This window comes from Dermochelys coriacea, chromosome 10 (assembly GCF_009764565.3).
Source record: "Dermochelys coriacea isolate rDerCor1 chromosome 10, rDerCor1.pri.v4, whole genome shotgun sequence".
NCBI lineage: Eukaryota > Metazoa > Chordata > Testudines > Dermochelyidae > Dermochelys > Dermochelys coriacea.
In genome coordinates, this window is record NC_050077.1 from 66,211,505 (window position 1) to 66,236,379 (window position 24,875).

At 37.4% G+C, this 24,875-nt stretch overlaps 1 protein-coding gene across 11 annotated transcripts in view; it reads right to left on the bottom strand.

Moving 5' to 3' along the window:
* Window positions 1-7,557: 7,557 nt before the first annotated feature.
* Window positions 7,558-24,875, bottom strand: part of ATP8B4 (ATPase phospholipid transporting 8B4 (putative)) — a 172,811-nt gene continuing 155,493 nt past the window's right edge. For 7 of the 11 annotated variants that reach the window (XM_043494635.1, XM_043494629.1, XM_043494630.1 and 4 more), the window contains 6 exons: window positions 23,482-23,705; window positions 14,884-14,967; window positions 13,962-14,207; window positions 11,303-11,441; window positions 10,017-10,147; window positions 7,558-8,318 (listed from right to left, as the gene is read on the bottom strand). In XM_043494635.1, the coding sequence (XP_043350570.1) occupies window positions 8,193-8,318; window positions 10,017-10,147; window positions 11,303-11,441; window positions 13,962-14,207; window positions 14,884-14,967; window positions 23,482-23,705 (950 nt within the window). In that variant the 3' untranslated portion in view covers window positions 7,558-8,192. Of the gene's footprint in view, window positions 8,319-10,016; window positions 10,148-11,302; window positions 11,442-13,961; window positions 14,208-14,883; window positions 14,968-23,481; window positions 23,706-24,875 lie in introns of those variants that run through there. The other 4 variants (XM_043494636.1, XM_043494633.1, XM_043494634.1 and 1 more) reach the window with 2 other exon arrangements.

Consider the following 24,875-nt stretch of genomic DNA (forward strand, 5'->3'; position numbering starts at 1 on the left):
AATTTTATTATAGATGTATCAAGCAGCAGAATATAGTTTGGTTTTACAGCATACTAGTGATTAACTCAGGCCTTCTGCATAAATAATAATGTCCCATAGAACTACCTGCGTACTGCACTCTCTGACTTAAATGTGGCCTCCCAGCTTTTTTTGCTAAGGTTGGTAAGCTGACAGATGAGTTGTTTATGAACCATCACTTCCTGAGGTGCCTCTCACCCTGAGGTCCTTAGAAAAGTGCAAAACCTTCCTCTTTGACAAAGCCTCTCCACCAGAAGAATGACATTCACTGACACCCCCTGCTACCCAATAAACCCCTTGAGGAGATGAAAAAAGAGGAACTTAATTTTTTTTAAATATATAAAACCCCAAATTCCTACCCCAGGCAAACTTTTTATCCTCAAAAGGGAGAAGTGCTAGAAACTCCATTAAATCCACTAGACACTCTCTATTGCTATTGATTTTTCATAGAAGACACTTGGATACTATGGTGATGGGTGGCATTGTGAAATCCGAAGGAAGAGAGGTAGATTCTACTAACTGAGAATCTGTTTCTCAAACTGAGATTTGTTAATTAGCCAGTTCTTGCTACTGCATTTGGAGACCATCTTGGAATTCAGTGGCAAGCTCTTCCTAACCATCACACTGTCACGTTAAGAAAAAAAAAGAGGAGGCTTCTAGCAAAGCATGTTCCACAGGGTTCTAAATCATCTAGACGTCACTACCTCACCTTAGCCTGACAGAGACCAGAGTCGGTCAGGGAACGCAGTAAAACATCTCCTTTCTGAGTATTTTGAGATTGCTGGCTTTGGTGGTGGATTGAGGTGCAGTAGATGTATTTCTCTTTCTGGAGTCTGAAACTTTGCTGGCCTTTCATCAATCCTACCTAGCTGCTTTGGGTGGCAAGGGACATTTGTTACTGAGGTCTTCTTTTATGAACGCAATTTTAATTTTTATTTCATACAGCAGCTAGGGTTAAAAAAGCTGTTTTAAAATTGAAAATAATAAATAAATAAATAAACCTATCACTGAATGAAAACAGTAACAAATATATAAGCCCCTTGTCAGTATGTGTCACATTCTACAGCCGTGACTTTCTACAGAAAGTCTATACACAGCCCCAGTAGTTGGAATCCAATTAAATACCATAACAGATGTACACAACCTGATCAGTTAAATATGTAGTCTAATATTCAAAACAACATGACCCAGCACTTTAACTGAGAGCTCGAGTCTCAGCGCCAGGACTTGATTTTCATTTTTGATTTAATGCAATTTACAAGCATGTATTTCCTCAAAGTTACTTATCTGGGTCGTTATTTATGTCTTCTGAAATGTGGACAACAGAAGCACTAGAGCATGAAGTTTAACCAGACTTCAAAAATCCCAGAAGGAATTTAGATTATGATCTGTATGGGATTAGGCCATGAATACATCACTATCTTTGACTCCCTTACTGGCAGATAAATAACCTATCCCCATCTTCTTTGTGTCTGAACTTTGAGACGGGATTAGCACCAGTTACTAGAGATTGGCAAAAGAGATTATTATGGAGAGATTATTGACTGTCATTTAATCTCTAGAAGTTAAAAACGGAACAGTGCTTTTATTAGACATCTTGAGTAAGAGACGGACTAATAAAGGAGTCTGACTCCCAGTACGGAGCTTTGGATGAAGAATACAGTCACTACACTACAGTTGCTGGATACAAAAATAAATCTTGTTGGCAGTAGAGCGATTATGTTGGAAATGACGATTGTGGTGTTGTAAAAGGTTTTAAACTCTTAAAAACATGTTGAGAAGCTGAAAATTGTAGATTTACAGTCTTTCAGGCAGGCAGTAAGGTGTAAAGATTAAGTCTTTTTACTGTTATGAGGTTTTAGAGTTTTTATGAGTTTTAGAGCTCCTTTAGGGTATTTATTTCATATCGATAAGGACTATAGCATTGCAGTGCAGGCCCCAAATCCAAAACAGATTGATAAATATTATTTATCTGAAATAATATGTCCAACATGCTGACGTTTAGCATCTCCACTCTAGAAGATACAACATTTAAGGCAGTGAATTAGAAAACAAAATCTCTGCCATATAAAGGAAGGGAACATGAGGCATATTCTTCCTGATGGCTGTGAGCAATCAGATTGCAAAGGTACAAATACTGTGCTATATTTATGAGTGACTGAAGGACAAAGATTGTTCATTAGGGCATCGCTGCATTTTATCCAGTGCATCTTTTGGTCTCCCTTGAATGAAAATAATACATCTTACCTAATTATGACAAAATACAGGATTTAATATACCAAAAGAATGGATGGATACTGAGAAATATTCTTTGTTGGAAAGAAAATGCCATTCAGATATTTGATTTGGAACCATCCCACAAGATGAAAATGCAGAATTCTCTACAGGGATTTCGTTACACCTGTTATATGTAAAATGTTTACTCCCACTTTCCCTCCCATCACTCTCAGGACTGAATAGCAATTTTTAAAAAAAATGAGAATTACTGAATGACAGACTGATCTCAAAAATTGTAATTAGTAGGCATATTTAATTATATCAGGCTATTTGTATTATGTTATTAATGCCTAGTTTAATTAGTAACAGCCCGGTGGAACCATTAATAAACAGTTGGATTTTAAATTTAAAATTACTATGCAGGTAATTCCAAGAATAACAAAAAGTATTTAATAAGAAATTAACACATTGGTATTATAATCAGTCTCTTGTATACTTTTATCATCTCATCTAATATATGCAATTATTTCTGAGGTTGTATTCTCTACAGGATCTCTCTTTCTTGAAATATTTTCATTCCTTCCAAAGTCAATATTGTTTAAAAACCACAACACTCTTCAGCTCTCTACATACCCATTATAATTATATATTATAGTGGTGCAGTTAGTGGAGTCTTGATCATCCAACCTAATGAATGCTGTCGTAGGATATAGGGGAAATCCTGATCCCAGTATATATATTGACGTATACTGTATATGTTGACTTATCAGAGCAACATTATGGCATCTAGGACTCTTCTAGGCTTCATTAATGTGGTAAACCATCTAGCATGCTATCTAGGGCCATTATTCATGACATTCACATAGCAGTACTCAACAATCTAACTACAATTTCCTGCAGAAATGAACCAGAACTGCAACATTCAGATCTGGATCAGAACTTACCTATAGTTGGAAAGCGTTCCATTTGGGCTCCTCTCTAATTCCACATTAACACCACACTTTCCATGCTACATGAGGCACATAAAACACAATTTAGATAAAATATTTATATAATTTGGCTTTTGTACTGTATCTTACTATAAAACACAACTACAATATATGCTTTCTGATTGGGATGATGGCAAGATAATGTTCTTAAAAGCATGTACAAGACAAGTGAGATTACATGAAAGTTAGTTTCAACATCTGACCATGAGTAAGGAAATAGATTATTCCCCAGCTCACTGACACATCCTTCTCCATGAAGTCTATTCCAGAGACCCTTAAGGGAGAGGAGGAGGTGATTTAATGATAGACTCCTAGAATGTAGCACTGGACGGGACCTCGAGAGGTCATGTAGTCCAGTCCCCTGCACTCAAGGCAGGACTAAGTATTATCCAAATCATTCCTGACAGGAGTTTGTCTAACCGGCTCTTAAAAGTCTCCAATGTCAGAGATATGATTCTCTTCATCTAACCGCAAACACAAAAATGCAACCAAGAGAAAAAAGGAATAGGAAAAATTCTAACAAGTAGGGGCAAGAGGTCCTCCTCTCCCCCCCCCCCCCCCCCGCATCTGTCTCGGTGACTAGGGATACCATGGGGTATAGAGGAAAATACGTTCTTCTGCTTCTTCAAGCAGACAGTCTCACAAGCCTGGGGAAATGAGTTCTTCCAGACTATGGGATACATCCCTGGAGACTGCACCTTGACACAATGGGAAGGCTTGGGTGTTCCAGTGACGCCAAGCACTATTGCAGCAGGAGTTTTAACTACCAGTCTGGCCATCTGAACTGAACAGGTCAAAGGGTAGTACCAGATGAAAGGCAGTCCACTGGTCCTCCAGATTGGGGCTTGAGTGATAAGACAACAATCTATCCTTATAAAAAAATTAAATTACAGAAACATAATAAGGTAGCTATTCTGGCAAACAGCGTTACAGTCAGGGATGGCAGAGGCTTGTTTGTGCCATAAGCAATGTTTGATAGTGTGGGAAGGATTCAGAGGGGATACCTAGCCCCAGGAGGGTAGAGAGTCAGATCCAGGATTGAGAACTGTGGTGTGTGGGAGACAACATCCTTTCCATCTCTTCAAGCTCCTTTGCTACTCTCTACCCTATACGAGGTCTTAGGAGAGGTTGGTTTGGCCTTTTCCAGCAGACTGATCTATCTCCTCAGACAATAGTGGACCCAATATCAACTACATTCATGCTTCAAAAGAGTAACTTAGATGCGTTAGGGTCCCACTTCAGCAAACTTTTTTTAAAGACAAAATTGACTCAGGTGAAAGTTTATTTTTTTCAATTACTTTAATAGACTTCAGGGAGGGCATATGGAAAAATGAGTCAAATAATTTCTAACAGTGGGTTTGGATCCAAGCTGAGAGAATGCCCCTCTCTCCCCCTCTCTCTGTGCATTGTGATCATGACTAAGATTAGCTGAGGCATTCTGGTTGACAGTGCCCAGTTTTGCACTTGATAACAGAGGCGGAAAGCCTCTCAGTTGTGGAACTTAGGTGATTATTAGAGTGCAAGTTTGCTGACCTTCAGTGCAAGGTTCATGTTCCTTACCACGTATTTGCTTGACCTTAGTTTATGGATTCTGGTGGGTGATAGAGGGATAGCTATACTTCCTGTCCATTGAGGAGGGGAGTCCTATTAATTGTTTGCTTTGAAGGTAGATAAGGCACTAAGAAGCCCACTGTTAAATATAACAAAAGCTAATGTAAGTGAAAAAGCTCTCTGAAACATATCTAATATAACAACTTTGTACATACATTTTGGAAGAAGAGCAACTTGTATTTTGGGTGGCTGCCTGAGAAATTCCAAAAGGTTGAAAAAGTATCATCTGTAACCTTGAAGAGCTGCATCCAAACTTCGGCCTGGTTTTCAAATGTGCAGGTTGCCCACAGTTCCCATTGATTTTGATGGGAACCAAGGATACTCAATATTACTGACAAAAATCAGACCTTTTTTTCTTTCATTAGAAAATGAGCATCTTCCATCTACTAGAATGCACTTATTTAATTTTTAACAGCATTTCTATAGTATTCATCACCATAGACTAAAAGCAGCTGGTAATGTGCTTTGATATGATCTAATCAGCTAATCACAACATTTTCACAAAGGCATAAAATACAAACCAAATATATTATTAATACTTATAAATAGTATATTTGTAAAAAATATTGAGGATATACATGATTTAAATAAGTAACGAAACAATACACAAAAATTCAAAAATGTTTTCTATTACAAGAGAGTTCAGACAATTTGGAATGAAATTTACACACTTACACAGCTTTAAATATTTCTCATTACCTAAGATATACCTTTTAAGGAATCTAACACAAAAATGTATCAGGCCAAATGCGGTCTGGTATAATTGGGTATATAATTCTGTTCAAGTGCTTGGAGTTGTCATGGATGAAATCGGTCAACTGTCCTGTCAAATAAATACAGTTTTGGGTTCCCATAGGGAGTTGTCTCTTAAAGCACTTTTGGAGTATCCTCCTGATAGATACCTCTTGTTTAACTGGGCACATTGATTGGTTGACTAAAGCCATTACTAACAGATTTACCTGACAAGTACTTAATAAACATTCCTAAAACAGTAAAATCCAACTGGTCTTAAAACTGCAAAGTTTAACACTGAAACTTATTTTTCTTTAGAAACTACAGAATGATACTATTTTTCATCAACTTTGTTAAGAACATGTTTTGCTAATGCAATACAAGTACCAAATAGTTGCCAGCATTTCAACATCTTTCTATTCTCCATGGTCTATTCTTTTGTGTAATTGTCAATTAATTATAAGTACAATTTAAAAATAATTTGTACCTCATACCACTAAACCTATAGGTCATGAACATTTATTTTACAAAACATTTGAAATTTGGAAATGCTCTTTTTTCCTTTATAGGACCTAAACAAGGCAGTTATTGATCTACATATAAGCAATATTAAGACCTCATTTATTATGTTCTTTTATTATTTGCAGGCTTAAGCATTTGGATTGTTCAGAATTTGGATTGTTCCAAGTCATTTCATTAAAATTTTGGGCCTGATAGCTTGCAAAGGAGAGTATGCCAAATTCTGTGGTAATTTATACTGCATGCAATCCCTTTAGTTTAAACAGAATTACATAGGATATAAATTAGTACAGACTTTGACAGAATGATTTCTCTGTGCTGGAACAAACACACTGAAGTGCTGCACATTTATGGATATTTTGTGCCAGATTGGGAAATTAATGCTCAACATGATTATATATTACTTCTACCCAAAATAATCATGTACAAACCCAAAGAAAAATAAAATATATAAGACATATGTAAAACCTTTTAATCTTCAAATCTTTATTTTTTGTTAATTAGAATTTGCAATACTAAAATTTAGGTTACCTTTGGTGACATCACACTGGGTCAGTTGGTGAAGGTATATTTTAAACATAAGCCTATACAAACTATAGTACAGTTTCTTCTAAAAGCCAAATGCAGTTTTTTTCTCAATGACTTCAGCCACCATTTAGCTGTATTAAATAGCATTAAAAATCTTCTCTCTCAACATACTGAAGCTTAACAATATAAAAGAGAATTCTCTGCTTACAATCTTCAATCCTCCATGAATTCCTTTCCTCTCTTCTATAAATTATTTAAACTGCGGACTGGGATTAGCTGGGACTAGCTATTGATACATGTGTATCATGGATGGAGCCCGACCAAAATCCTGGATATACCACCAAAAAAATTGAGTGTTCAAAATCCAGAACTGGAATTTTTACAATCCTGATAATATATGGTCTCAACAGCTACAATATAAAATTCTTACAGTCCCCCAAATCCCAATTTCCATCATTAGGTAGCTAAAGTGCAAAGTAATATAAGGGCATATCAATCATTTTTAAAATTAAGCTAGACTTCTGCTATATTTTTACAGTGACTTACACTGAAAAGTACAGGGTTTTGTGAAATCTCTATAAATAGAATTGTAAAGCAGGTTTCCTAGATTCCACACAGAATCTGATAAAGCCCCTTCCTTACAGGCATTTCTCTTTTCAACAGTCAGAGTAAAACTTTCAAGGTGCTCAAGACAACAAAAGAAAAGTTGGAGCTGATTCTCTTCCGATTTATGCTTTTATAATTGTATTAAATTCTCTAAAGTAATTTCTAATTTACATCAGAGCAGACAAGTGAATCGGGTCCATTATATTTGAGCAGGAATTAACTCTTTCAGCAGGAAAGAGTTATGCCGTAATTTCAAATTATGCATGTAATTAGTAAACAGCAAATAAAATAGAAGTGAATGCAAACAACAGAAACACACTACACATATTGACAGATATTGTATATATTACACAGTATTTTATTTTTTGTTTCAATTTATAAACAATTTAAAAACTTAATTTCAAATATTTAAAAATATACACCCTGAAATCATTTGACTTTGAAACTTTTACATTATTTAAATAAGTACAAGCAGTATGAAATAATTATACTGGAATATATGACTAATTCAAATATTTGAAAATTGCATTTTCCCTTAACTTGGAGGGAAATTTCTTATCGATATTCTCATGGATAGTCCAACCTCTTGAGGCAGCTGCACACATTGTCTTTCAGAAAAAAAGAAAAAAAACTAAGAGATCCCTTTGAAAATATTGTGTGTTGACAACATTCTTGAACCTGCTGTAAAATATTGTGGGTTAGACACTTCCGCTATAGTGTCTATACTCAGTACAGGTGGAAATTTCATGCTTAATGTTTATAAAGTGGCAAACAGTGCAAAGGTATGGCCACAGTTTTTTAAAATAAACTTTTGTTTTCTTCTTTGACTCACAGTTCTATCACTACTGAAGCTGTTCACTGTTTCTGCTGTTTTCTTACATAAATTCTCAATCCAACTGATACTATTATGCATGGTCCTAGCTAACTCTGATGTTTGATGTAAATTATTGACTCACATATTCTTTCCAGATGTTATAAGTTTCCCAAAGCCCTCTTGATGAGAAAAAGCATATGCAGATCTTCTTGAGTTCTGTACACCCGACGCATGTAGTTCTGTAATGGTTTCTGCTTCCTTCTAACCTTCTGCAACTTCCGAACCTGAGGTGAAAAGTTTCCATTGATATGTGAAATTATTTTTGTGTTGTAAATGCTGACTAATTTTTAGATCTCAGTTATATTGGTGGGGCCTTTATAATGAAAAAACAAACAAAATGAAAAAACAAAAAACAACAACACAGGTGAGTTTCCAGTGGATTCCAAAGTAAACACATGTGCTGAAGCCATCAGTGGAGTGTTAGAGAGGCACTGTGTTCTACCGTGATGAGCCAAGGCCATGGGGAAGATTCCATGGTATGACTCTTGAGGCACAGCACAGAACTTGCAGCCCGGAGAAACTGGGGACTAAAATGGCTTTAACCCACCTTCATACACTCCTAGTCCTGTGGCATCTGGCATAACTGCAACAGCCCTTGAGCCTGTCTGAGTTATTCCGTGGGCTGCCCTATGGGCAGTAGCACTCCATGGAATTTCTGCAGTGCTGCAGCCTTGCCTCCTATGCCAGAATTTATGAGGAGATCCTTGGAAAGCAGCTTTATGCCTGTCTTCCCCAATGCTTGCACCAAAGGACTGCTTCCACAGCTGAATCAGGGCTTTTAGGGCCCCTTTATGCCATTCCAGCCCAGTGAAGTATAGAGGCCAGAGTGTGGGGTGAAGATCTCCCGCCTAGAAGGCAAGAGTTCTAATACTAGCTGTCACTGATACTCTCTGTGGCCTGGCACAAATCACTTAATCTCACTGTCTCTTTTTCAAATCTGTAAAATAGGAATAATACTACTCAAATGTCTGTTGTGAGGAGTTTTTAGTTAATGTTCATAACAGCACTTTGAAGATGTGAAATGCTACCTAAGTGCTATTAAAAGCTAATTTGCCACCTTGATGTCACTGAAATCAGAGAATTAAAGAGAACATTTGGAGCATTTTGTCAACTGCTTTCCCCTCACCCATAATTAATCCTTTTCAAATTTGAAAATAAATTCACAGTATATATTGTTGTAGAACTGTGACCTCACCTGACATTCTGTTACACTAGTTTATACCCAATAACTTGAATACAATGAGGATTATTATATTGCTTGATAAATTACCATGTAGATGGAATATACTTTACAACTTTACTTTTCATGTGTTTTATGAATAGTGAATGAGTGGCAGAAAATTATCTATTTGTTGTTAAGGTTTGGCATGGATTAGAGTTACCTGGATTTCTATTCTAATAAATGTTAACCAGCAGTTTATGTGAACTATCCCTCTGAAGTCAGTGAGATTATTCACATGTGTAAGGTAAATAACATTTGGCCCAAACTATAAACCACTAAAAAAATCAACTGTTGGGATGGGACATCACTTATTATTCACTCTTAGGAATGTAAAACCTTGGGACATATTATGCTATCAGTAATTATGCAGAAGCTCCCATATAAATTAGTTTGTTTAAAAAATATTGGCACAACATTGCCCTTTGCTTGTGTGTTTTAACTTCTTTTAAATTTACAATTAAAAAGTTTAAAAAAAATGCTGACCTAAAGGTTTATTATGAATTAAGTATTATTTTTCACTTCTTGCACATGCCAAACTGTATAGAGTCGAAGGTGATGCTTTGAGAGAACTAATGGTATATTTTCCACCAGTAGTTATGTAAGAACTATAAATTCTGTCTGTTTGGAAAAAATGTAGTTCCCTTTATATGGGGGATGTAATAATAAAGAAAAACTCTCACATTATAGAATTAAGTCATACCTGATCAGTTTGCGTTGGATTTAAATCTTCCTTCAAAAATCGGAATGTTATTACAGGCATGACTGAAATCACAGTAGTCAAGAGGATGACAAGCCAAACACTTATCTGGCCCAGGGAATTACGGGAATTTCCTATTAACACAAAAAAATGAAACATATTTGTTAGGAGTACAAGGCTGTTGTTAATAGTGTGCAGTTGTGAGACATATTAAATTATATTTTCTTTATGTTAACATATGTTTCTGTTACAAAAATGCTTGAATTTTTCTAGAGATACAAATGGTTACTGCTGAAATTACAAAATTATTTGGCAACATCTAAAATTTCACATAATCCAAAAATGCACGATGGATTCCAAAGGAGAATTTAAGTTAGTGGCTGCACTGATGAACACAAGAGTAGCATAAGAAGACGCTGGTGGCACTGCTATTTTTTTTTCTTCATACCAGATTCCTCATCTGTTTTTGAACTGTTAAATTGTTTGGTTTCTGTTCAAATGGCCAGATGACAATCTCTTCTCTTTAGACCAATACTCTGACCAGCTTATTCTTCTTTCACATATGATTCATGAGAGGGTTATGTTTAAAGTATCTACTCTGTATTAGGCCCTAATTTTGAAGCATCATCAAATGGTATCAATTGGCTTTAAACCGCTAAAGCCACATTAAAAGCTGTGTCCTAAAGAACAAAGGAGCCATATCCAGTTGCTTGTCACCTGAGCCATCCAACAGACATTTAACCAACATTTTCATTAAGAAATATGCACATTTTCAACCCATCTAGTTAATTATTTTCATTTATTTAATACTACTTCATTTCCCTTTCAAATCACACTCAGGTGCTCTGTGTGGACTGTCACAGCAAAACGGTCCAACCTACACTATAGACAGGTCACAGTGGCATTATTCAGCCCAAGATTGACTAGATTTCCAGTTGACCATTTAGCAAATCTGCCAAGTTTGTACTGGTGAGTTTGCTAATGGTATCCTGTGGACTAAAACAATTGATCCTGGGATGGTGGGGGTTCTGGCCAGTGCTCTGAGCAGGCAAGAAAGAAAAAAACTCTTCAAAATGTAAATTTCACTTCACTAATTTACTTATTCTGTAAAGGTCTCTCAATACAGCTAGGATGCTTTTGTAAACTTGAAAAGCATTAACATTACTTGAACAAAGTTTCCCTTCCATATCTGCCATTCTTCTATATACTTATGAGATCTCACTCTATATAGATTGTGGCAAATTGCATAAATATTGCCTGTATAATCTCATACCAGGTAATAGACTCACCTACAAAAGGAAAGTGGTTTGGGAATATAACAAAAATCCCATCACTGTGCATTGCAAATAAAATAGCAAAATACACAGCTATACTACCCAAGATGAAAAAACGATTGATGGCAGTCCAATAACTGGTATCCAAGACTATCTGCAAATAAAATAAGACAAAATATATTATACCAAGATTCTTCAAGAGTTTAGAAAATATACTACATATCTTATTGAGTGGAGTGTTATGTATCTAAACAGAGAAGGGATTTGGGATTTTTTTAAAATGTTAATACAGTGTTCTGGATCTGTTTGGTACTTTTTAGTTTTTCCCATCACATGTTCTCTTTTTCAAAAAAACTGAATTAAAGATTTAATTGAAAAATGCACCAAAACTGTAGCGGACAACATATTCTATCTCCTCCCCCATGCACGCATAGTTTTTAGGAATTCAGTTTAACTTTCAAATGAATTGTTCTTAAAAACAGATTAATACTTATGTCTGAGTTTATGTATATTCAAATTGGGGTGCAAGTTTTTAGTTTATTCAAGTCAGGGAAGCAAGTTTTGTATCTTCCAAACAATAAAAAGTAAATTTAGGAACCAAGATGCAAATAACATTAACTATATGCTATTATGTAGCTCACTTCAGGACTCTGTTTTGCATGTAACAGAAGTGAGTAAAATTCTCATTATGAAACCCCAAACCATATAAAACCCATCTGGATTGGCATTTCATCATAAATAAGAATCACTCTAGATTTGACAAAAGGTTTGTGGAGGTTCTTCACCCTTTCACAGAATCCTGGACCAATTCAACAGTCTGTGGAAACCACACAAACCTCATCAGTTTTGTTTGAATTTCCTATGAGATTTGGAATTCAAGGGTACCACAAATTCAACCCAAAACTCAGGGGATAGAAAACACATGAATCAGTACTGAAAAAAATACTTTACACGAATCCCTGTATACCAAAACCACTGAGCTCTGCAGAGCTCTAATATCAATAAAAGTATTACCACCCCTTTACTCCATATACACAATGGTAGATTTTATAATACATGTAGTAATCTATGCCAGCACAAGTGACATTAGATTCAGGCCTAAAATGTGAAAGCTCTTTTCAGAAAGCTTTATAATATTTAGGAACAAAACATGAAAAGGCAGAAAGAATGGTTTTGTGGTTAATTCAAAGAAATAGGAGCCGCAAGACCTGGGTGGTACTGCAGGATCTGCCACACACTTCCCTGGAAAAAAGAAAAGGAGTACTTGTGGCACCTTAGAGACTAACAAATTTATTTGAGCATAAGCTTTCGTGAGCTACAGCTCACTTCATCGGATGCAATTTCATCGGATGCACTTCCCTGGGTGGCCTTGTGCAAATCACTTTGTTGCTCTGGGTCCCAGATTCCCTCTCTGTAAAATGCGGTTAGTACCACAGCTGTATTGTCAGGCTCAAGTCAATAATATTAGTAAATTGCTTTGAGATTCTAAGAAGGAAGGTGCTATACTATATAAATACAATTCTGCTCTGCAATGACAGATCATTCTGAAATCCGCTTTCCGTTACATTATCCAAGAAATATGAATTCTGTCAAGCTTCTTGCGTTATTTAATGAACATACCACTTAAACTGAATCCTGACCTTATCTTGATTTATGGCATCCCAAAGCTTAATCATGTAACCACTACATACATTCACTACATGCTTCCTTATCAAAAGCACATTCTGAATTCTTGAGTAATTTGTGAAAATTATAGCTATCAACTACAAATAATATATTGCCTGCTTATTATGTCAGTGTGAGCAGCTGCTCAGTCCCACCATAACACAAGGTGACTCCATATCTAAAGAAAAACACAGTATAGCACTCTGGCAAGGTATTTAACTAAATGTTTCTCAGCCCTCCCTCTTCTCCCCTGCCCCCATGTCCAGAGCAAGGACACAAAGGCTGACAGGAAGAGAGCAACCTAGTAAATATTCAGTTCCAGAATCTAAATTATTTCCTTCTGCCTGGTGGATCAATCAAGTTTGGCCAACGTGGCTACTTCTTATTGGTAGGTCAGTTGTTCCCAAAGCCACCACTCTAATCCCCTCTCTCTTTTATTTCTTAATTTGCTCATCACGCCCCTGTTCTCCTGGGAGACTTTCCTAGAGGTCAATATCTTCATGCGAGACAAGTAAAACAAGACATAGTGGGACAGGTTCTCTTTCTTAATTCCAGGGGAAAACTTTAACTCGTTCACCACCCAGTCATGCTTGGGATTTATCCATTACAATCCTTTGCAGTCAGCATTAAAATAACTCACAAAAGGGAATGGTTTTACCTCCCAGAAAACTATTATGGTGAACTGACTCTGACAAATATGTTTATTACCATCCAGACTCTCTCAAATTGTTTAAGGCCTCAATGGAGTCAGTATTCTCAGATAAATTTTTGATTACTCTGCTCTTTACCCTAAACTCTGAAAAACATATTGAGATGATGAAGCTGTTTCTAAGAGAAGGAACACCCTAGTTTAGATCATTAAGTATTTATATGTGAATTTTAGAAAGTGTCTCAATCCCCCTACAACTTCAAGTGTAGGTGTCACTTTTAACAGGAATTTCTGTATTTAGAAATGAAAAAAAAAAATACTGAAAAAACTCAACACTGAACACAAATTTTTATTTTTTACCTGAACACTGACTACAATAACTAAAGATGTTGCAACTGTGACAGCAAAAGACTGGTAGTCAGCAATATGTTTTCCATCTTCACCAGCTGTGTTATAAAATGCTCCATAAGGGATGAAGAAAAGGGCAAAAGAGGTGTAGATTCCATGTGCTACGCAGATGAAAAATTTGCGTTTATTGAAGAGTAGATTTAGTTGCCCAGGTTCATAGAGTTTTGCATAATCCATGCTATTCTGCTCATTCACATCCTGTAACAAATCCATTTGGATAACGTGTTACTTTAATAGTGTCAGAAAATATTAAAGTTTATATGACACAGAGTGAGTAAAATGTCTGTGCCTTTAATAAAGGGCAGGAGGAATTTCCCTTAACTACAGTACCTTCTCAGAACTGAAGTGTGCTTAGAGCTAGGGAAGAAGTTTCTCTCTCCTACTCTGTCCCACTAACGCTGCAAAGGAGATGGAATAAGGCCATATCTGCCATGATGGGGTATCCACTGACATGGGGGAGTCTCCAATAAACATTCAGCCAGCATATTTGGCTTCTATGCTATGTCCTCACTTCCCGATCTTGGTATAGGGACCAACAGGGGCAGGGAAGGGTTGTAGACAGAACACAGTGCTCTCCAGCAATTGCCGGATGGGTGAACAGTCTATTGCTGAGGCTAAGGTTTAGGCTTGTGCAAAACCAGTCAAAGAATCATGAGCCCACAGCCAGCTTCTTAAAGGACTACTGCCTGATCCTGGGGCCATTTGGGGGCTGGTTCCCAGCATAAATTAGAATAACCTGAGGGGCAGATAAATAAGGGTGATTTAATTATACATTATTTGTATTTAAAACTGACTTGTTAACGATGCTATCAACAGCATTTACTGCTTCCATTTTAGATATTTAAGACATGCTATAAATAAGATAAAATTGTACCTGGTCGAACAAACCCATACCTAGTACAGGTAGTGAAGTATAGACAATGTTGAAGAGGGTAATAAACCACTGGTCATAAACTGTCTGAAAAGAAGATGCAGTTGATAAAGTGAACAAGTGTCATTTTTAAAACTTTTCACTATTATTATTTGGCACAACGGAACACACAACAGGACGCTTTACATCTGCTTTCATGAACAGAATAATTGAATTTTGAAAATAGGTAAAATAATGAATATCTAAGAGTTTAGTGATTTGCTCTCTATGCCAGGGGTTATCCAATAGTATTTCATACCATACTTAATTATAAAAAATGGGGTAGCTGGCAAATCCACAATGTTTAATACGCTGCTTGGTTAATGTATTTTTCATCTACCCCAGAAAAAGATGTGATCTTATACCCAGTCTGGAAATGGCAGAGTGACACAAAGGGAAGATTATTGAACAGCATTATCAAAATCCCAGACAATCTCATATTTTTTACTACACATTTGTAGCACACCTGGCTGCTTAACAGGGTTCAGGCATGTGGTATGGGGAAGGGATTTGCCATCCCACATTCAAGTCAACTTCCCCTGTAACCCTTGAGCAGGCTGGGTACATCTTAGCTCATCAAGAGGAAGGATGTCTAGTTCCAGCCAAGGAAAGATGGCCAAGTCTGAATTAAAGGTGAAAGCTTGGAGATCCTCTACAAGGATCAATTTGGATTTGTGCCTGATCCTTCCCAGCAACATGAAAACACAAGTCCCCATTGCTAAGTTTATACAAACAATAACTTGCAAATCCATTTAGTGATGAAGGCCTTTTTCTAAGCACTCCTCATTTTAAAGTTGCACTTTATTTATATGCTTTTTAGTTTCCTTTACATTAAAGTTATAAAGCTATTTTTATTATGAAAAGTCTGTCTTGCAGAAAACACATTACAGAATAAATAAGAGGTGCCATGCTCCATCTGTTCTTTATTTGTGCAATTAGCAGAAATACACTCGAGAAATGCAGAAGGAATTGAACATTCTTGAATATACAGTGCTTCTTTCTGCAATTTTAGCCAGCCACTATATCTGCTAAGAGCTCTGGATAACTATTTCACAGGTAATCAAAACCTTTGCGGTTATCAAAACCTTTGAGACTATTCTAACAGTCACACGCTATTTTCATTTTTTCAACTGTGACTTGTTTATATTGTTTGGCATAATACAAAGGTTTTTTTTATATTCATGGACAGGATAATTGTTTCCATATTCTTTTTAAAAAGCTTTCCCTTAAATCTCTGTAGTGTTGACAATGGCATATTGTCATCAGATAGTCTCATTTCTTAAGCAAACAATGCCAGTAGTTGCAATTGGTTTGATTCATAACTTTCCTAAATAAGGTCCCAAGAAATGTTCTGGCACTTAAAAATGTGTGTCTTCATTGATATCTAAGAGTCCACATATGTGTACACAAAAGTGTAGAAGGTTGCAAGAGCACAACATAGAAGCAGTTGCCTTAAATTTATGCTCCCTGTGTGGGTACTGGAACCCCACATGTGGAGCCTGATTCAACTCCCACTGAGGTCTCTGATAGACTGTCTATTGACTTCAGTGGTAGCTTGATCAGGCCCCAAAAGTACACACCCATCTCATGAACCAGTGCACTATCCCTGATTCACTGTCTACAGTCTTGTCAGACTCTAGTGCCAGCAGGCTGTGGCAGAGATTAAGCTCTCCAATTACCATGATATCTAAGCACCTCAGTTTTTGCTGTACTTCTCTTTACAATATCCCTGTGAGATAGTGTTATATCTTTGCTCTTTACATAACATTAAGAATATGAGGAAACTAAATGGACTAAATGGCTGGGTTCCAACTAACCATATTCTCTAATACACAAACATATAAGACCTGGCTACATATATAAACTGCTACTCTGTGGGGTTCTGGTAGCTTCTGCAAATAGAGACAGGAAAGCCCAGTAGAGGGCCCCCAAACTATTTGAAGGGATACTACCCCACTCCCCATTCAGTAGGGATTTACTATTATCCCCATTCTAGAGATGGAGAACTGAGACCCTGCTCTGGGCTTGGACAATTGTTCTCTGGCTTTCCTAGCTTCAAGTTCACGTACTGGGGTTACTGGAGGCAACAGAGAATCAAATGTATGTGAGAGGAGAAGAAAGTTTCTCACAACTTCAGTTGCAGGCAGGAGGCAGGGCTAAGGAGTGTGTGTTGTGGGGATGTAGCTGTACGAGGACCCAGTCATAAGCGCGAGATATACTGGATAGGGTTCTGCATGTTACTTCATGAGGGGCTCAACCAGGCTGTTGGGTTTCCATTAAAATCAACTAAAAATCAACTAAATATTGAGGTGCTAAAATTGAGAAAGCCCTAAAAAACGCATTCACAGGAAAATTTCCAACCAAGTTTTTTTTATAATGATTCACAAACAAAACTGGACTTTGAATGGAAAACCCATCTGTTTAAAGAAGATAAGAAATGTTGACATTAAAGAATTATCATGTTTTCCATAATTCCCTCCCTTCTAACAGATTAAAGGGTAGAAGGGGAATAATATACTGACTTATAACACTGAAATATAAAATGAAGAATTTCTAATGGTTAGATGAAGAGCTTTGATAGATTTTTTTTAACTATTTGTAATTATGGACAGTGAAAGAGTACAGCTGAAATAACACTTAGGCCAAGGCCTTGCCAGCATAAATGTGGTTTTGCCAATTCTTCTTTTACATAGAATTGCTAATCTATTTAAAATGATGATATTGCTGACAAGACAATGCTCTGCTGGAAGTTTTGGGGTTAAAACACAAAAAGCTGTAACACCAAGAAGTCTTTTTTACTGGGAGACCTAGGGCAAGGTGACACAAAAAATACCATGACACCGAAACTGCAAAACGAGCAGAAAAAATGCAGAAGTTGGGTAACTGAAGCTTGCACATGCATAATGTGTGGGTAACCTATAATTCAAAGGGTTGATGTGTTAAGAGCCAATTTGATAAAGATTACTTAATCAGTAATGTAGAAATGTATACAAGACCTAAGTGAACATAGGCCTAAATTGGAGAAACACCGGACCAGAAACTGAAGGACGGGACAGAAGGACTACACCAACAGATCAGGGGAGATGACAACCATCAGGAAATATTGGAGGATTTCCCAGTGCCCTGAAATGTGGTAACTCAGGCCCTTTATCAATTGCATTTATAATTGTCTGGCATAAATGTATGCTCAGGCACTGTAAGTCAAAATAACTCTCTCTGAAATTGCATAAATAAAGGTAAAAATTGATTAAGCCTAAATTGGGTGCACTTGTGACTCAGATTGCCAACTTTTACTCCCAACAAAATCTAGAACTTTCTCTATCGCTATTATGTACACATCTCAATATTTGAGGCCTAGTTCAGTCACACCAGAGTATCTAAGAGCTGACATAGAATGTTGTACACAGCTCAACTGCCTGGAATTTGGGCTGGATAATATCCCATGAGAATGCCTGATCCCATAGGATTGTTGTTTCTTTCTGGCTATAGCTGAGTCAGAAATATCCTAGGAACATGGTATTTCCTTATTTATACTTCTGTTTTAGGACAAAACCAAGATCAGCAGAAGCACACAGAGTTTGAGAGTGAAGGTGAGAGCCATTTGTTTTATCTGATCCAGTTTGCCCATCCCTCTTGCAAATAGAGGTAGTTGGAACTTTCTGACAATTTTTGTTGTCAGAAAATGCAAATTCATCAAAATTGAAACTTTGTCAGGCCCTGGATGGAATATCTGCTTGAGAGAGAGCGGAGACACTCACACCCAGAGTTGGGACACTCACTTCGGATGTGGGAGATCCAGATTCCATTTCTCACTGCAAATGAGTCAGAGCACAGACTAGAACCTGAATCTTCCACCCACCCGAGATGCATGCCGTCATCTGTGAGCTATTGGCTATTCTCTCTCACCCACTCCCTCTCATCTAATTTTTGAAAGATTTATTTTTGTTATGATACAGAATGAAACCAAATGTCAAAACATTGACATTTTTTACAAAATGGAATTCTTGTTTCCCAGAGAGCATTAACTGCATCCTTTCCCAAAACAGGTAGATTTGGGAATAGAGGAAATACAGAATTTTACACTGAATAGGTCTTGCATGAGAATCTCCAGGGACTGTTTCCAAACTCTTAAACAGGAACCACATCACTCACACTTGAAATTAAATCGAAAGTAAAATACAATGAATCCCAATCCATCAGCAAAATGACACCACTGCTGTCACTAAGTCTGCATCACAAATCATGGAGTCACCTAAAAGAACGTCTCACAGACCCAGATGCCAGAGGAACATATTCCAGAAATTCACATCTGTGACATGCAGCCCACCTACCAGTTATCTTGGCTGGGCCAGGCTGGAGCATATCATCGAAGAGCAACAGTTAGTGATCAAATTCAACAGTTGCACCAATAATGAGAGGCAACCCAAGGTAGTAAAAAAATACAGCACATCACTTTATGTAATTATACTGCTGCTTTAAAATCAACATTGCATCAAGAAAAGCCTAATCTGTCTATATCTGTCCAAGTGTTTTCAGCTGCAGTGTAGGTAACCATAAAACCATATGAAAGAAGATATAGATGTTCCGACTTTTTTTTAGGTTTGATTCTAGATATATTAGCGCTTCAAATGAATCAAAGAATGGAAGGAGACAAAAAAAAAAGGAAGAAGACTACAGAGATTTTCATATAAAATCGGACTGTGGATGAAATCCTGCACCCATTCCAGACAGTAGTTTTGCTACCGACTTCAAAAGGGCCAGCATTTCACCCTATGTTTTCATTAAAAGAAAACTCAAACTCTAATGGAGTAAAATATATTCTCTTCTCCTAATAAGCACATATATTTCTCTTCTCTGGGGAATGGACAGACTGGCACATTTATGCTACACAAGGAGTGTCCAAAAATTGTTACCATAATTGGTTAATCTATTGTATCATGTAACTATAGGTGAAAATTTTCCAGTTTGAATTCCTACAATTACATTCCTAAATCTACACATAGGCACCAAGGTATTTGTGTCCTGGTTTTCAGAGGTGCTGAGCAAGTCAGTGGGATTTGTGGGTGCTTAGCATCTGTGAAAATCAGCTACTTACATTCAGGTGCCTAAGTTTAAATTCCTAAGTCCACTTTGTAAAATTTCAGCCATAGTTCTTAACAGTATAATCAAAGTCCTCTTCTCCTATATTCTCAATTGAATAGCTACTGTAATGAGATGTAGAAAAGCAGGAAATAGTTTAGATTTGTAATTGAAAGCACAGCAATCTAATTTATCTGGATAGTCGTAAGGTGTCCATCACTGCAGTGTCTAGGATCATCACTACTGCACAAAAGTACCCCCGTCCCTCATGTTTGTTTTTCTACATGGGATTGGATTTGTCTCCAGGATCAATATTTCTGAGCCATTCTGAAACTTTTCATTACTGAGGGAAAGCAAGTGGAATGAAAGCAGTCATTGTGCCTTCAAGGTAGCGTGCTCCATCACCTGTCCCCAAAAATTGCACCTTGGGAACAGAGTTCCTGGTGAACATGGCTGTTGTGGCAAGTCACTGAGAGTACATCTCTGAGGCAGTTAATCTTTAACCCACTAAGAACTTTAAAAATTAGGACCAGGACTTTGAAGTGCAGGGAGATCCAGTGTAGAATGTGGAACAACACTGTAATGTGATTTTGACAAACTGTCTTATCTAGAAGGCAGCCCAGTGCATGCTGAGCTTCTTCCAAGAGTCTGTGTGGTCCAGAAATAGGACACTGGATTGGGAGTCAGGAGACCTGGGTCTATTCATAGATCTGCCACTGACCTGTTGTGTGACCTCAGTCAAGTCAGTTTACTTCTCTGTGCCTCTGTTTCCCTTCCCAATCCTTGTTTATCTTGCCTATTTAGAATGTAAGCCCTTCAGGTCAGGAATGGCTTTTTGCTGTGTGTTGACATATTGCCTAACAATGTGGGATCTAAAACATCCTCTGGTCTAGTGTGTACTGGGAGATCTAAGGTCAAAGGCCAAGAGCTGACAACCACCTGATTGCAACATGTTCCTGACAACTACCTGAATGTAGGACAGAAGTGCAAGTCTTAGAGTTTTTCTGAAGAAAAAATAAAAGATTGAAACAGTTTCCAGTATACTGGCAGTTAAACTGATGGCCCCCAGTCATACAGCTATGTTTGCCATCAGATTACTTAATTTCCTTTCCTTGTACCATTTTACACTTGAATTTTATCCTACAGATTTCCATTTTTGCATAGGTCATGCAAGAGAATCCCTCCACAAGTTATTCCTAAAATCCACATTCAAGCAAAGCCCTCTCATTTTCAACGTTATGTATTTTTGGTGCATTTCACAAAGTACAGTGGATTGAGAGAATATGCAGCGTTAAGAAGTCTATTATTCAAAACATAGTCATGGAAATTTGTCCCCTATTTTGAATCAATCAGAATGGCTAGAAAACATTAATCCTTTATACCAGATTATGTAAAAACAAAATTAAGATGTGTATTTTATACTGCTGAGAAAATTCTTTCTTGCCTCTATTAAGTTTATAAATATGAGCCAAAATGGCAAAGTATTCATGAAAAGAACATTGATATTCTAGTGTTCAATAAAAGCTTTCCAACACTATGTAGCTATATAAATCATACCAAATTTATGTTTAATTGCTGTAATTATGAAATGTCTCTCCTTCCCCAGAAATACAAATATTGTTTCCCAAGGCTCAGACATATAAAATATTTCTAGCATTATTCATGTTTTTATACAATTCCTGATCCCCTCTTTTCTAGAACCATGACAGCAGACCTCAGGAATGGTTCCCCTTCCCAGGTTGCCACTGCATGCATCTTCAGACAATGGCACTGCTGCTGCAGCCCATGTCTTTCCCCAGCCCCAGTATTAAGTTTGAAGAACCAGTACCCTTCCTGAGTATACCTTCTTCCTGACATCACCCCTCAAAGTAGACAGGGGAGACTTACTTCCTCAATGCCACCCTCTTTGCCTGCTAGGAGGCTTGCCCACCTCAATAACAAAAGGGTTATCTACTAATTTCCCAATTGACCCACCAATGGACCACCAGAGAAGGTCCCACTGCCCATCTGAATAACCACCCAATAAGCCAAAGGTCACAAAATGACCTGTTGACACCAACACTGTTGCTGTGAGGCACAGCTGCCTGGTATGGAGAGCTACCTAGTAAAGGCTTCCGGAGATGCTAGGGGGAAGCACTGTGGGTCAAAAGGGACGAGAATGAAAGGACTGATGGATTTGAGAGGGAGGGTGTGCACCTCTTCAGTGGATGGCAGTGGAGGAAGAGTATTAATGTTGCATGTATCTCTAACTGAGGTGAAAGATTTTGAGAGACCTCCTTGCTATGCTTTCAGCAACATCTCACTGTAACGTGGCCCTCCAAAATACAGATTTACCGTGCAGCCCCAGTTACTACCCTTTACTCTTTCCCAACAGAGAAAGACCCAGATCAAAATCCCCAGGATGCTAAGTAAGCATTCAAATATACAAACAAGCATTCAATAAATATGTGAATATGCATTCAAATTCAAACAAGAGTAAAGGGTTTGGGTTTTTTTATTCAAAACTGAACATTGACTAGTATAGATGACACTTTTCATCTGGAGGATACTGTGCATATGTAGTGCCTCCCTACCTCTGGAAAAGGGAGTTTGGGAGAGGGCTGGTTCTTCACGATGACATCAAGAAAGCTGGAGAAACTTAAAGGGGCCTCACTCATCTAATTTACTATTGCTATCTAACAAACCTGAAATGATCAGCCAGGACACATCAGACTCAGGGCCCACTGGACTGAAGACCCATGTCCCCCACTACAACTTGAAAGTGAGAAACAATCACACACAACAACATCTCCTAATTGCCCAAGAATATAATTAAAATAAACAAATAAATACAGGGACTCTACTCCTGGTCTCCCTCGCTGTCTCTGACAGCAACTGGTTGGTTACTGAAGCCCAAAGCCTTCAGTAACTTTTGCAGGTCAAACATGAGGAAACAGGAAAAGAAGGATTTGCTGAAAGACCACAAGGAGTTCCACATGAACCCAAGCAGTTTTGCAAGACACCCTTATGTTACCTTACACTTTGGCTAGACCTTAGTCAGGATCAGTTGGCTTTGCATGCAGCCTACTTATGTGACCTGCAGAATTTATAGATTTAAGCACTCCTGACAACCACACAATCAGGATTTAGCCCTAAAGAAACTATTTACTGGATTAGGACATATGGTTCTCTTTTTTTCTTTAAGCAGAAGGCAGCATGGCCTAACAAATTAAATCACGAAATGTCTCCAACAATTTGGAGGACATGAAGGAAATCATTACGTATAATAATTACAGTCAGATTAATTTTTTTAAAGAAAGAAAATAAAGACTAATATGATTTTAATTAACTTCCAAATGATTTTCACTCAAACATTTGGATTGTTCAGTTCAATTTTCTGATTTCTAATTATCCAATAATTAAAAAAACACCCCTTTTAATAGGTACATTAAACATATACAACATTGTTTTGTTGGTTTATAAACTTTACTCCCAAAAACTAACCTGAGCTGAGAAGCCACAGAAGAAGCCAAACCAGAAATGAACCAGAGTGAAGGCAAAGTTTTTGTAGAAGAAATAACACAAGAACTTGCACATTCTGAAATAGGACCACCTGCCATGAACAAGCAGGAGCCGCTTAAGGTATCTGAACTGGGCAAAGGAGTAATCGCTGGCCAAGACTGCTTGCATTCCTTCCTCACCACTGATGCCAATGCCTATGTGTGCGCCTGTAAATAAAATAGAAGCAGAAATGTGTCTCTACTAAGTATTTGAAAAAGACACATTCATTTGCTAAACTATCACAGTGAGCATTTTGTTTAATGAGACATAAGCTGATGTCAGTTTTAAGGTGATCCCTGCCTTACAAGGTAATAACAGTATCCTGAGCTACTGAAATGATGAGGTAGAAAGCAGAGAAGTTATCAAATCAACAGGGAACACCCACTAAGTTAGCATTATCATTACTATTATACTGAATCATGCACTCCTGCCTCTCACCCTCAGCATCTTGGGAAGCGTTAGCCGCCTCTTTAATTTAGAATAATTTTTGTTATGATTATTTTTAAAGCCCCCATAACTCTCTCTTCCTCTTTCAACACCTCTTCCTTCCTTCTCTCTGGAAGAAAAAAATGTTTATTTTGCCCATTCTTTGCCCAAATAGGTGAATTGGAAGAGGGCCCTGCTGTTATTGAAGCTAACGCAGAAATCTTTTAAAATAAATAAAATTTAGTTTTTAAAAACCCAACTCGAGATTGAGATATAGCAGTAGTCGGGTAACTGTTCACCAACCATGTACTCAGACTGGCTCAAACCATTCAATTTCATAGAATCATAGAAAATCAGGGTTGGAAGGGACCTCAGGAGGTCATCTAGTCCAGCCCCCTGCTCAAAGCAGGACCAATTTCAGTCTAATTGGCTCTGAATATAAGGTGGGGCCCAACCCTGCCATTCATCTGCTTGAAGAAATGCCATTGGAATGTAGGGTTCTATACACTGGCAGGATTGGGTGACAGTTAGCAAGCAGATGAGATACTGTAAGCAACCAACACAATACATTAGCAGCTATATAAGGCATCTTACTATTTTATTTTAAGGGCTGCCCATTAATGACTTATAAAGACAATATATTTATTGTACAACCTGCTTTCACAGTAGCATATTTTAATATACAAAATATCTTCCAAGTAACTGACACTACAATAAAAATTTACAGTAGTTACTAATGCTGTACTTGTGAATTGTATTCTGCCAGGCAAATATTGTAAAATACAAGATATTTCTTCGTGGCTGTACTGCACCCTCCACTTAATCAGGACACAATTCAATTGGGATACTCCCCAGGATAGCCAAGCTATACTACCAAGGAATTCTACTTAATTGGGATGCCAACATACGAG